The sequence below is a fragment of the Mya arenaria genome, chromosome 8, assembly GCF_026914265.1.
Source record: "Mya arenaria isolate MELC-2E11 chromosome 8, ASM2691426v1".
Taxonomy (NCBI): domain Eukaryota; kingdom Metazoa; phylum Mollusca; class Bivalvia; order Myida; family Myidae; genus Mya; species Mya arenaria.
Genome location: NC_069129.1, coordinates 23,345,748 through 23,359,914, shown reverse-complemented (window position 1 = coordinate 23,359,914; position 14,167 = coordinate 23,345,748). Strand labels below are relative to the sequence as shown.

The 14,167-nt window shown below is 37.2% G+C and overlaps 1 protein-coding gene across 1 annotated transcript; it reads left to right on the top strand.

The window, feature by feature from the left end:
• The first annotated feature begins 2,707 nt into the window (after positions 1–2,707).
• LOC128242937 (putative serine protease K12H4.7) lies at positions 2,708–13,537 on the top strand. Its single transcript, XM_052960388.1, has 10 exons — positions 2,708–2,922; positions 5,316–5,497; positions 6,236–6,372; positions 7,225–7,320; positions 7,668–7,803; positions 8,493–8,607; positions 9,545–9,746; positions 11,002–11,095; positions 11,575–11,783; positions 13,299–13,537. Exons 1-10 carry the CDS (start codon positions 2,710–2,712, stop codon positions 13,412–13,414), a joined length of 1,500 nt encoding a protein of 499 aa, XP_052816348.1. The 5' UTR covers positions 2,708–2,709; the 3' UTR covers positions 13,415–13,537.
• Positions 13,538–14,167: the final 630 nt, after the last annotated feature.

Here is a 14,167-nt window from a genome sequence, read left to right as displayed (position 1 = left end):
ATTTTGTTCAGATTTACAGGGGATTTAAGTCACAAACAAGGGGATTTCATCATCGCCATTTAGCGCTTTGGTGCTAAATCACTATAAGTAAACTGTTTGACAGACTCGCTCAAAATATGCCATTTACCAGGGGCGGAGCTTCCTTTAGGCCGTGTAGGCCGCGGCCTACACATTTTTCAGAAAATCGAATTAATAAAATTACTAAATCTGCAATAAGGGCATTGGGGGTTATGGGCTTAAATTTGAAATCCCGACAAATGCGCCTTAATATAAATTTAATTCAAGGTAAAAAAGATTGATATTGTTGTTCTCATTAATGTTTTTACAACAAAACGCACCAACCACAACATAGCTAAAATAAAAATCGAGGGGGGGGGGGGGGGGAGACACCCCAAGAAAGTGGCCTACACGTTTATTTTCGCCAAGCTACGCCCCTGTAAATTACTACAAGCTGGGAGAGATTGTTGCAAGGTCTTAAGCCATATAAAAGTGTAATACTCAGGGTTTATTGATACACTATGTAAGAAGTAAAATATATTTTTGATAGGGTATCCTTTGAACATCCTAATGGCCCAAAACTTTAAAAACAGCAGTCCACATTTGTTTGAAACTGTTCATTTACAGTACCGATAATTGCGGCCATGCTCAAGGTTAATGCTATCTTTTCTTCTATTTTAAGATTTGGAATTTAAAGATTTTCTATGTACGTGTAATAGCTATTGTATATTTTTGGTCTTCTAAAAAAATAAGTTGGAAGGCCTGACACAGGATTTAGATTTAAATTAAGGTCACAGTCTTAATTTGCGTTTTAACATTCAGAAAGGTCAAGGTCATATTGCAAAACTTTTTGGACCCATTTTAGGAGGTCAAGGTCACAATTGGCAAAATTGGCTTTATGGCCTTTCAGAGGGAAAGAAAAAGTTTGTTTAATTGATATACAAACAGTACATATTAGAAATAACCTGACCAATGATAACATCTCTGAAATATGCTATAGCTTATATATACATGTACATGCACTTTTTGCAAACAAGGAAATTATAAAAAAATATATATATATTGTTTATTATCTATGAACAGTATATCTTGCATACTCTACATTAGTTTTGCTGATTTGAGACTCAGTTTACAGGGACTCGCTTATGAGTCTGTAAAATGAGCTTTTTGGTCATGTCTTGTCTGAACAAGAACAGTTAACACATGAAACTTGAGTGGTAGGTTGCCCTTGACCAATATTTTATATGACCCACATTGTTGTGGGGTTCAGTTGGACAAAGGTCATGGCCGTAAGACTTAATAAAACTTAAGTCCACATAAAAAATGGTAACAGTTTGATTAAGGACAATGAAACTCCTTGATAGGCAGCCTTTAACCAGTGTGTGATCGCTAATTGTTTAGGATCAGTAGATCAATGGCCAAGGCCACAACTAACGTTTTTGGGGAAAAAACACAAAAGCATTTGAATGGTTCACTTGGGTATCTTTTAACGTAGGTGATGGTACCTATAACACGAGGAGTAGGACTTAAAGATAAATTTTAAGGTCACTCGATGTTCCTATTGTCTGATTTTGGACAATTTATACAGAATTTAAGCTCAAAGGTCATTATTTATACAGAATTTAAGGTCAAAGGTCATTATAAATGGGTTTGTCTTTATTTTATTTTTTTATAAAACATCACGGTGTATGTATTTTTTCTTTAAGAAAATAATATAAGTTTGATTTTACAAGGCAACTTGAATATATTTGGACAAGTGAAATATGACTAAAATGGTGATGTATAGGGCTGGACTAACGGTATATCAGTCATTTCATTGTGGTATTTCGTACATGAACATGCGCAAGTGTTGTCTTTGTTTAAGTGGCGCACAAAAAAGGTTGGTGTAAAGATTTTTAATGCATTTTATCGAATATCACTCATTTGACTTTAATGATCAAAATAGATTTGCCAATAATTGTTTTAATTTGTTATTAAAAGCTACGTGGCCACCAATTCCCGACTTCAAAATATGGCTTATATCGTTTTATCTTTACACAAATCACGTTTTTTTATGTTTTGATCAGTAAAATATGATAATGCTTTTGATCTAAAATTAAAGAGTTTTTTTGCATCAACCTATGTTGTGCGCCTTTAAACATACTATACAGGGCTTGATTACAGGACTACATGGCTCATTGTTCGGTCTGAAATATTATTTGAAAGTCAATTTTGGACTAAATAATGTCTTATTAAACAAAGACCAGCCATAGCCAGTTTGCGTTTTCAGTTTGAAATCGTGTATTTACCGCACTATGTCGTGTTTATTCGGGTGGTATTCTACAGCTGGGATGTATGTATGGGTACCCGTGGGTAATTGACGATTGAGTCACTGGCACCAGATTTTCAAACTCAAACTAAAATTTATATACTGTTAGTATAATATACAGTACAAATTGCACATTTATAAAAAAAATAGTTTTCAGTATTTTTTCACATTTTCGGTATTATAATGTTTAGTTTAGAATTATAAGATTTTTTTTGATTTTTAAAAAAAAAATGAATGAGTTTAAAAATCCGGTGCCAGTGGATTGAGTATCCTGGTCCAACAGTTTAACCCGCACATGCACTTCTGAATACCGTGTTGGTCTTTATAAAGCCATTTTGAATAACATTTAAAATTGCCGCCCAGTACATCATGTGATTAAACACATGACACTCATATAGAACAAAATGGCGGCGCCCATGGTAGGAAGAGTTCTCGTCTTCCTTGTGTTAGTTTTTCAAGTTTATTGTTGGATTCCAAGGTTTATAAATGGTCGCCCGAGGGGTGGAATGTTAGGGGCTCCTAATGTTCCAAAAGGCACACCTACACCGCCCCCACAATGGTTTGAAATGCAGAGATTGGACCATTTTGATGGAACAAATAACAAACATTGGCGACAGGTTAGTCTTATTTAGTTATTAAATACCCGCTTACAGAGTTGATATTTAGTTAAACTGTTGATCGCCGAGTAATTTGAGATGAACATTAGAGGGAGATGACTGCCCGATTAAGTGGCTTGCACCTTGTAATATTGAAATTAACTCCGCTGATCGGACGGCCGTTTGACTCGGCTTTTATAATTTATACTGTTTACACAATACTGTACAATTTTACACAATACTGTAAATGAAATACAGTAAACATTCTACATTTATACTGTTTTACTATACATTTATTTATATTTATACTATACATTTATACAGTATACATTCTACATTTATACATAAATTATTCATATACTACTATATTATAAAATATACCTTTTACACAATACTGTAAAGGAAGTACAGATTACATGTACTATACTACTGTACCGCGCGCATGTAAATCACGAAATGTAGAAATCTCGTGTAACCAGCTTACTAAAATAACACTTGTTATATTCCATTTAGGTTTTTTTTTTGAGATACAAAATATTGTTAATTAGTCATACAGGAAATGCAGTTTAGCCACATGTATCAGGCATATATATATATGTAACTATAATCAATGTACTGTGCAAAATTACTCCGCCCCTTCATTGGGACTATGTATTTTACCTTTTTATCAATCACAGTGCAAAGCAACATATTTTGATTTTTTTTAATAAAAAAATGAGAAAGATTGCCGGGCAAAGCAGCAAGTCAGAATTACTTTAATTAAATCATTTGATCTGCATGGCTGCAAACTCATCGATTTAGAATTTTCCGACCGATTTTTCAGTACATAATGTTAAATCTCAAATGAAAGCGTTAAAATTTGGGTGAGTCAGTTAAGTACATACGAACACATTAACGATCGAACAGTTAAAGTATTTAAGATTAAATGTAGAAGATCTAGAACCCAAGGTTGTCGATATCTTAATGCCATATTTTTGTAAAAGACACTGTAAATAATTAATACCTATGCACGTATAGAACCATCAATATTTGACGGACCTGCAATTGTAAAACATAGATGGTTTTATAATCGTCCGTAATCGACTGCGACATTTCAAGTCGTATGTTACAGTCTTACAAGGAAACAAATCTTATCCTGATAAAGGAATTTTCTCCACTGATTTCTACCCAGGAGACGTATTCGTCCATGAGAATATAACGTATTGATCAGCTTTAAGGCTTAAAGAAATTACCAACTTATCGTGCAACTCGTCGAAGATAATCGTAAGTCAGTCATACGATTTCATAAAAAATCCTGACAGAGATGCTACTATATCCCTGTCCTACAAGGCATAACAGTCACTCACGACAAGGTTAAGGGCTTTTTACAACTAGCCGATTTGGCTCGCCGGGGCTATACCGGAGCACATATTTGGCGATTTTCGGGGATCGGTACGGCAACGCAACTGTATCACATCGTTAAGAACGGTAGGACATCGTCAGGAAATCGTCAGCACATCGGCAAAATAGCAATGTCAGGCGACGATATACATTTTTGAACATGCTCACAAATTACTGCCATTGCACTGCCAGTGGTAGAGCACCGTAAGTGCCCTGTAATGGATCGGCGGCTCTCCGGTGGCCTTAATGAGTACCATACCGGTACAGGTGTGATACCGTAGTTCTGCCGATGTTCTAACGATGTACTTCCGTTCTTAGTGACGTGATACCGTACTGCTACCGTACATCGGAAATACACATATGCTCTTACGCCGGTACTACTACGTTTTGCTACGGTCACTTTGATTTTTCAAGTGCTTTCTCGACGGATCTCTGGCGATTTTTCTCGACGTTGTATTGTGTGGTCCGGTTTAGTCCCGGTGAGGTACATTGATAGCATGTGACAGGCGCTTTACATAAGTTCGAACGTCTTTAACAATCTAGAACAATCTTTAAATAGTCCATTTCGCTTCAGGCAGTGAATGTTGATAGTTTTCAGTTTTCTTCACCGAGTCACACGATTGTCTAGTGAATGTTGATAGTTTTCAGTTATCTTCACCGAGTCACACGATTGTCTAAAGATAACCTGTGATTAGTCCGCGATCACTTGACATACCTATTGTCCGACTGTTGTTGACCTTTGTGCGATAACCTCAAATCTGTCGCACGATTATCAACGACTAGTTACGACTCCTGCGCTGGGCAAGACATGCGATCACCAATGACCAATTGTCTGTTATGTTACCGAACCATTATTTGAAATGAAATCGGCGCTTTCCAACGATCGTAAAATCATCCCATCTTGTGCAATCGTATGTCTATTGTAACTGGGCTTTCGAAGTATAGACGATATATAAAGAAACGACGGCCTCAGTTTGATTGGGACTGTTTATTGTCTACAATGATTGGTGCAAAACTATCTTCCAATTTTACAGCGATACTTTGTCAACGACACCTTCTACCAGCCCGGCGGTCCTATCTTTCTAATGATTGGAGGGGAAGGACCAGCAAATCCGATCTGGATGGTGGAGGGGGCATGGATCGTGTACGCCAAGCAGTTCGGGGCCATAGCTGTTATGTTGGAGCATAGATACTACGGTGAAAGCCACCCGGTGCCGTGAGTGACATTGATTTTATGAGCATTTGTTTTCTCCCCGAGTACTAAATTTATATTATGATACTATGTTTTATAAGTTCCCGTTATTTTAAAGGAGCACACTGTAGTTTGATGCGTACTAATGTCAATCATCATAATCATAATAAACTTTTTATCTTCATGTTCGAAACACACACTAACAAACGATTTGTGTACAGAAAAAAAAAAACATATTTAAGAAATGAGCCGAGGCCCATTCACCTTCGGGGGAGCCTGGCCTGTCCTTATAATGTCATATGGGCCGAAGTGTTGTGTTAATGTTTTTTAAATTATACCCAACACTTTATAATAACGTTCATTATTTTTAACGCGCTTGTTGTGTTTAATGTAACAAAGCCAATAACTTTTACTATAATACGAATCTTTTTCGCCTTCGTGAAAATCGCAAGCAGCACTTAACCAGTTTTTTTTTAAACTGTGAAATACGGACCGACCCACTTTATATACACAAAAAGGGACACATTTGTGTAAGGTATAATTTTAGCCTTATAAATGGTGTTTTTGATTCAGGCCACAAATTCACCAGTTAAAAAACCGCCAAAATATCGCGAATGTATTTTATCTGAACACGAAGCATATGATTTTTATTTTTGGTTTTGATCATTACATTTTACTGGTTGATACACAACAAGGCATACACTACAATGTAAGTCTATTATATGTCAGTGCTTGCTCATAAACTAGTTACGTTTTTTTCAGGGATCTGAGCGTAGAGAACCTTCGCTTCCTGTCCAGCCGGCAAGCGCTTGCTGATCTTGCTGAGTTCATTGACTACTTCCGGGTAAAGCGGAAACTGCCGACCAACAAACTAATTTCGTTCGGAGGCTCATATCCAGGTATCAAAAAGAAGGCATAAGGGGTCTAGTTGGTCTATAAAACAATCGTTATGCAGCATGATAAAAAATGTTATCTAGTTGCATGGTGCTCATCACCTCTTTGTTAGCGTTTTTGTTGTAATATTTGAGCCGGATACATAGTGTTCATAGCATGCTTCGGATACTGAGACAGGCTCTTTTCGGCCCATCTGTTTCAGGCTGAACATCGGTCCCATTCCCAAAGCGAAATAATCTACGATTCCCAATTAACTGACGCCCCCACCCTCTCCCCCCCACACACATACATTTATTTGTTATTTTTTACTATTCTCCAAATGGGGAATGTATTTGATGTTTACTTGTATTTGAACAGTACCAATAGTTCTAAACTCAATTGACCAAACAATAGTGTTAACAAAACAATGGTAACACACCTTGGAGGGAGCTTTGATATCCGCGCCCGGACCGCGTTTAACCATGCACATTACAATGTACACACAAGTGATGCCTGTGGTTGCCAGGTGAGAGGCTCCAAGTCACGACCCTTGAACATTGGCGCTCTTGTTGTTGCCTTTTTTTCCTTCTTTTTTTTTGGGGGGGGGGGGGGGGAGGGGGGTATCTCTGCAAAATAGTTTGTTCTTGGAAAATGACCTTTACTATTTGAATTGGATTTTTTCGCATCTTTGTTTTTTTTTTTTTTTTTTTTTTTTTTTTTTTTTTGAGATTTTGTTTATAATATATTACTGAAGCTGGATTAACTGAAATAATCAGATTACTTATTTGTTGGCTTTTTTATTACAACAACAATGAACAACAATTTTTTCAACAGAACTCTTTTAACTGAAAAGAAGGACAATATATTGTATTTTAAAGGTTCTCTTTCTGCTTGGTTCCGATCGAAGTACCCACAGTACGTTGACGGTGCCATCGCCACCAGTGCTCCAATCTATGCCCAAGTGGATTTCCCAGGTATCTATCTATTTCTGTCGGTATATAAAAATGTTTACTTGTGCTTTATTTATTTTTGCTGTTATTTATTTATCATTGCAACGCAAAGAAATAATGTCTAGGTAATGTAGCCTTTGTGCCGTTATCGGCGCCGTTCAAACATCAGAGCACAAAGATGGTTTAAGAATAACATTTTAGCACCACTGTCTAAAAGTTTGAATGTTTTAGATAAAGGTCATAAATGGTCACCTTAAACACAATGAGTGATGTATCAAAACATTACTCAAATATTTCAACAGGACAGCACCTACAACATGGCAGTATAATGAGGATAAAGCTATTGAATTAATAATTAACCTCTTTCATAGAGTACCTTGAAGTGGTCACCGACGCGTTAAGAACAACCGGCACCCAATGTGGGGACGCAATTCGGAATGCTACTGACACCATGGCCTCCTGGCTCGGGAGCGCCGACACACGGGCAACGTTGGAACAGAAATTTCAGTGAGGCGCTCCTCGTTAATAAAATTGTTTCTTTATATAATTGTTGGTGTTTAAAAAAAGTTTTATGGATTCTAATTTTTAGAAAAGAAATGATATATGTATGGTTCCCCCTTTCTGGGGAAGATATTGTTTTGCCCTGTCCGTCCGTCCGTTCGTCAATTCGTCAGTCAGTCCGTACGTCACACTTCGTTTTCTCTCAATAACTATAGAACGTTTGAGCCCAGGAACTTCATACAGCTTGTTATGCCAGTTGGTCATACCTAGTACATGACCCGTATTGATTTTGAGGCCAGTAGGTTAAAGGTCAAGGTCGCGGTGACATTGTGATGAAAAAAACAGTAAGTGAATGTTTAAACCCAGGAACATACTATTTGGTACGCCAATTAGTCATGACTGGTATTATGATCCCTATTGATTTTGATGCCAATAGGTCACAGTTAGCTTCAGGTGAAAAACAACTTGTTGGTTATCAGTCCGTACGTCACACTTTGTTTCCGCTCAAGAACTATAGAAGTTTAGACTTCATTTTTGGTATGGTTTGTCATGACCAGAATTTACAAATATGAAAGTTCGTATCCAGTTCAAAAGTACAAAGTTAATGTCCATCATTGATTTTTTCTTAACTACGACCATGCAATGGGGGAGAAAGCGCTTTTTCTAATAAACTCTAGTTTCAATCTTTTTTCAAGGTTGTGTGACAAGATTGACCCAACCAACACCCTTGACATAGCAGGACTGTTCGGTAACACAGCGGGAAACTTCGAGGACGTTATCCAGTATAACAAGGACAACAGGGCCTTTGAGGTATACAGCAAGCTGCTTATGTGTTATTTAAAGTGACACTCTTAATTCAAAATCAATGCATACACATGTATAACAAACATTAATTTTGAGTGATTAACCTTTACATACCGACTAAATAATGCATTTATGGAAACTATTAATTACTGATTACAAGATTTTAATCGTGTATTTAAAAGTTCAAAACGCAAAAATATTAAATGATTGGTGATTGCTAAACTATTTACTATGAGCTACTTTTAAATAAGTCTTATAAGGTCTTTGTCTCAGAATCAGCGCATTTGGCACCAGTGCCTTCAGTTCAGCCACATAAGATAACTCGCATTAGAACATACACGTATCTCAATTGTTTGGTTTTATAAAGCATTAGTAACGCTTTTAGCCAGAAAACATCATTTTTCAATCGTAAATATAAAAACTTCTGTCAACAGTCTTATATCACTGGTTTCCAGACATTTACGTAAAAAATGACTTATTCCAAGAGGAAAAAATCTTGTCAAATCAATCAATCTGTCTGTGTGGCTGCACCTTTAAGGAGATCGATTTTACATACCTGTGATATTCCTCTTGCATACAAAGTATGACATGTCCCTCCTACTAGGTTGTTGCAGTTTGAATATGAGTTGTACTGGTCTGTCTGGTTTAGTACACTTGCTAGTTGACGTAATGCGTGGGTGAATGCACAGTATCATCCGAGGTGTTTAAGCTTTGCCAAGGTTGTCATTAGCCATTAACCAGTATCACGAATGACATAATTAAAATGCATAGTGGGACTCACATCGTTTTACACTCAATTCATATTGCTTACCATTTTCATGCTTATGAATGGCAACATAATAACTATGCGTGGGGATTTTGTGTCGTTAAGGGATACTGATATATTTGCTTAAAGTGAACGTTTTTTCTATGGTACCTTTTCTTTTACAACTCGTACTTTCAGGGAGCAATTGGCACTGATATTACGTTGGACACCCTTTGCGGAATAATGAACGACTTTACCCGCGGTACCCCGCTACAGCGTTACGCTGACGTCAACACGCTGATAATGAAGACGTACGGACAAAAATGCCTGGATTATACGTACACTAAAATGATATCGGACATGCGTCAAACGGATTGGAAAAGCGGAGCCGGTGAAGGAGGTAGAACGATATAGTTTTTATTCGCCTTTTTGTAAAATATGTGTGATGTAATGCCGTCAAATGTAACCACGCCCCCACCCCCCCCCCCCCCCTCATCAGGGGAATAGAGGGGACTTTGACTTGCAGTCCAGCCAATCCCGGGTAAAAATACACTGCTGGTACAATCCCCGCCAAATGCCCCCACTACCACGGGATATCCTAGATAAGGCCCATTACCCACTGTTTCGGCGCGAAAACAAAACCACCGCACTCACTCGGCACTGCGGGACCACCTCGAAGGTGAAAACACGGCCCATTTCCCACGCTATTCCGGTATACTTCCGGACCTTGGGGGCCGTGGTAACAATTGACTAGTGCATAAATGTCACTGATTCCTATATTGCACACCATGGTTCTAGGTTATAAACAAATCGGTTGAGTTTAATGTTTGTGTTTTATTACAAGAAAATGTAGCAAGTTCATGGGAATGTTAATATTCCAGTAAAACTCTGGAAACTACAGAGACACTCCTTGTAGCCTAAAAAAGTTACTAAAATCCTGTTTTAAGTACAGGGATGAAGGCCAAACTAACACCCAAACACTACACACAACATTTAAGACAACAAACAATTATAGACAAATATAAAGTAGTAGTGGTAGTGGTGGTGGTGGTGGTGGTGGTGGTGGTGGTAGTGGTAATGGTAGAAGTAGTAGTAGTAGTAGTAGTGTTATTATTATTATTATTATTATTATTATTATTATTATTATTTTATTTTTACTAGCAATAGTAGTAGTAGTAGTAGTAGTAGTAGTAGTAGCAGCAGCAGCAGCAGCAGCAGCAGCAGCAGCAGCAGCAGCAGCAGCAGCAGTATAAGTAGTAGTAGTAGTAGTAGTAGTAGTAGTAGTAGTAGTAGTAGTAGTAGTAGTAGTAGTAGTAGTAGTAACAGCAGTAGTAGTAGTAGTAGCAGTAGTAGTAGTAGTAGTAGTAGTAGCTGTAGTAGTAATAGTAGTAGTAGTAGTAGTAGTAGTAGTAGTAGTAGTAGTAGTAGTAGTAGTAGTAGTAGTAGTAGTAGTAGTAGAAGTAGTAGTAGTAGAAGTAGTAGTAGTAGTAGTAGTAGTAGTAGTAGTAGTAGTAGTAGTAGTAGTAGTAGTAGTAGTAGTAGCAGTAGTAGTAATAGTAGCAGTATCAGCAGCAGCAGCAGCAGCAGCAGCAGTAGTAGTATAACTTATTATTATTATTATTATTATTATTATTATTATTATTATTGGTTTCCAGGACGACAGTGGATGTATCAGACGTGTGCAGAATTCGGATGGTACCAGTCATCGGACTTCTCCAAACAACCTTTCAGTTTCTTATTCCCGCTTAAGTAATAACCCTTTTATTTTAAATAATATTTGAAATGCAGAATCCTTCACTTTATTGGACTGTTGATTAATGGACAGATGGTTCTGAAGTTTGTTTAATCGGCCCATTGTTAACGTTGTTAACGTCATCGTTGTGAACTGCTCTAGAAGATTTATTGATACATTTGTGATCTGCTGTATTTCTTAAAAGATTTGAGACAACTGTTTCAGATGTACTTGTAAATTAGGTAAATAGATGAGCATGTCATCAAATATTTCACGTTTACAAATTATCAACAATCTTGTTAATCACGTTGTAAACTTGGACAAAGTTCTGGACAATGGGTCGAGTGTCGGAAATATGCAAAGAGCCAAACCCTGACACTAAGGATCGTAAGGAACATGTAATATTTATAATCTTGTATCTGGTGTGAACTTAACATCCAAAATTAATCAAGTTGACATAATTCTTCCTATTTCAAGTTTACTTTTGTTATTACAGTTATTCTCTGGTCCAATGCCAAGACATTTACAATAAGTCTCTGGATGCGTCGACGGTGTACGAAAATGTACGGGATACTAATCGGTACTACGGTGGACGGGGTATAGCCATTACCAAGGTGGTATTTCCCAATGGCTCCATTGACCCCTGGCATGCGATGGGCGTGACTCAAAACATTTCTAGCGAGGCAACTGCTATCTACATTGAAGGTATGAGTTGTATTAGATGTTTCGAAAGTTTGTACCTTGAGGTCTTGAAGTAGAGGCATGTTTAAGATGTTCTTTTTTGGTGTATTACCTTACTGTTCCAATAATTTTAAAGATTGAATGTTAAGCGAATTCCCTAGCCGAGCTTCCTTGCACTGACCAAATGGTATATACAGATATAGAAGATAATTCTAAAATATGCAATGTTTGTATTTACACCCATTATTCGCATAATAAATCTGAGATAATCCAAAATATACTTTCAGCTGTCTGAAATTTAGCAGCATCACTGATGTTGTTTACAATTTAACACCCTAAAACGTCATTTGACAAATCACAAGCGTATTTCTTGTAAGATCAGCGTATTCCCAATATGTTTCGTTCATCGGAACATGAATGTTATTGAAATGATACCCATTCATCTAAGGAATTGCAATAGGAGTATATATAGTTAAGGTATGAATATTTAAAGACTGTGTTTCATCGTTGTTTGAAAACATTTGCTCTGTGCACAGTAAATGAAGTCAGTCGGACTTCAGGTACGCTGGCCAATTTTTTTCACGCAAGGTTGACCCGCAATCCAAATATTTCGATGTTTATATATACACCCTCATTATTTGCAAATTTTCCCTAGAATATCTCAACAAATAGAATAGGAATAGTTTAAACGTTATATACTTTACAACGAAAGTGAAGAAAGTTATGACAACTTTTGCTAACTCATTCTCGTTGGCACGTTGAGTGTGGTCTTGCGTTGTGGGGGAACCCGGAGTACCCGGAGAAAGCCCAGGGGAACCCGGAGTATCCGGAGAAGGCCCACTTGTCCGGCTTCGTGACCACTGACCGAACTCACATGCGCCCAGACCGGGAATCGAACCCGGGTCGCCTTGGCGAGAAGTGAGTGCGCTAACCGGACAACCTTAGCTTCCATGACAAGACGTATTATAAATTCGGCAATTTGAACAAGGTTTACACCAATCACGCCGTTTGTTTCACCGACTAGGCAAACATTTTCATACAGTAAAACGTCATTTTACCAATCACAAGCGTCCTTTTTTAACTGTCAGAGTAATTCGTCAGGTGTTGCGTTCATCGGAATATGAGTGAAATTGCTCAATATGAATGCTATAGTTTACCTTGATTTACATGAAAGCCACTGATTTATAAGGCAATGTAATATTGCGTATGGTATAACATTTTCGAGGGCTCAACGTCAGACAGTCGTTCATCTTAATATCAAAATTGAAGAAATTACGACTGTCTGGCGCTGAACCCTCAAATTATTTGGTCTGCCGTCTAATCATGCCAGTTATGTGTTGATATTGCGTGCTTTACACACAGTAGAAGAACTGAGTTGAACCGTTTTCGATACGACGCATCATATTAATGTTTTCTTCAACGAAAATCCACCGTCAATTTTAGTATAGGTTATTCAGTTGTTCGTTAAAATAGAAACTGTACAAGTCATTTGATTTTTTGTTCGTATTAGTTATATACATTATTTTGGTTCGTCGTCAGGTACTGCACACTGCGCAAACATGTACCCCGCAAGAGATCAGGACCCACAGCAACTTACAGACGCCAGGACCAAGATCTCATCCCTCATTGGATCCTGGCTTCAAACAAAGTCTTGAAATGTATCAGTTGTTAAATGGCCATGTTTATAAATTTAATACTTTTGTAACTAAGCAATAATGGCACCGGAATGAGTTAACGTTCTAACTGATGTAGTCAAATAAATTGTCATGTACCATTAATTGTGTATCTCGTACTTGGCCCACATTCCTTGCTTCCGAGTAAAAGGTTAAGTGTATAAAGTGTAAGAAACTTGAAGCTTAGCAACTCATTTATATTACTCCTTCCTTCCCAGATTTAAAGCTGCACTCTCACAAATTGAACGTTTTGACAACTTTTTTTTATTTTTTGTCTTGGAACGAGCCAATTTCTGCGAAAATGCATGGAAACTAGTGATATAAGACCATTGACAAAAAATAGTTACAGATGTTTCTAATTAAGTTCAAAAATTGATGTTTTATGCATTTTTCTTCAACTATTAGTAACGCTTTTAGCCATAACACGTTGGTTTTCGAACTGAAATATGAAAATCTGCGTTCTAATATTTTGTATTTTGTCAGCAGTCTTTTATCGCTGGTTAGCAGATATTTACGTCAAAATGCAGCCGCCCATTCCAAGACAAAAAAATCAAATAGTTGTAAAAATGGTAAATCTGTGAAAGTGCAGCTTTAATGTAAATATTTATAAATGTTTCTGTTTGTAACATTAACAAAATTGACTTCAATTTTTAGAATTATTGCTCTCCTTATAATTAGCAATTAAGATTCAATTCAGAAGAAGCAGTTTTGCGTCTATAAGGTAACACGCTAACA

What these genes read in the sequence shown, in the direction of transcription:
- LOC128242937 (XM_052960388.1), top strand. Translation starts at nt 2,710, where the DNA reads ATGGCGGCGCCCATGGTAGGAAGAGTTCTCGTCTTCCTTGTGTTAGTT. An exon ending in ATAACAAACATTGGCGACAG is followed by an intron (nt 2,923 to 5,315) that starts GTTAGTCTTATT and finishes CCAATTTTACAG; the next exon opens with CGATACTTTGTCAACGACAC. An exon ending in AACTGCTATCTACATTGAAG is followed by an intron (nt 11,784 to 13,298) that starts GTATGAGTTGTA and finishes GTTCGTCGTCAG; the next exon opens with GTACTGCACACTGCGCAAAC.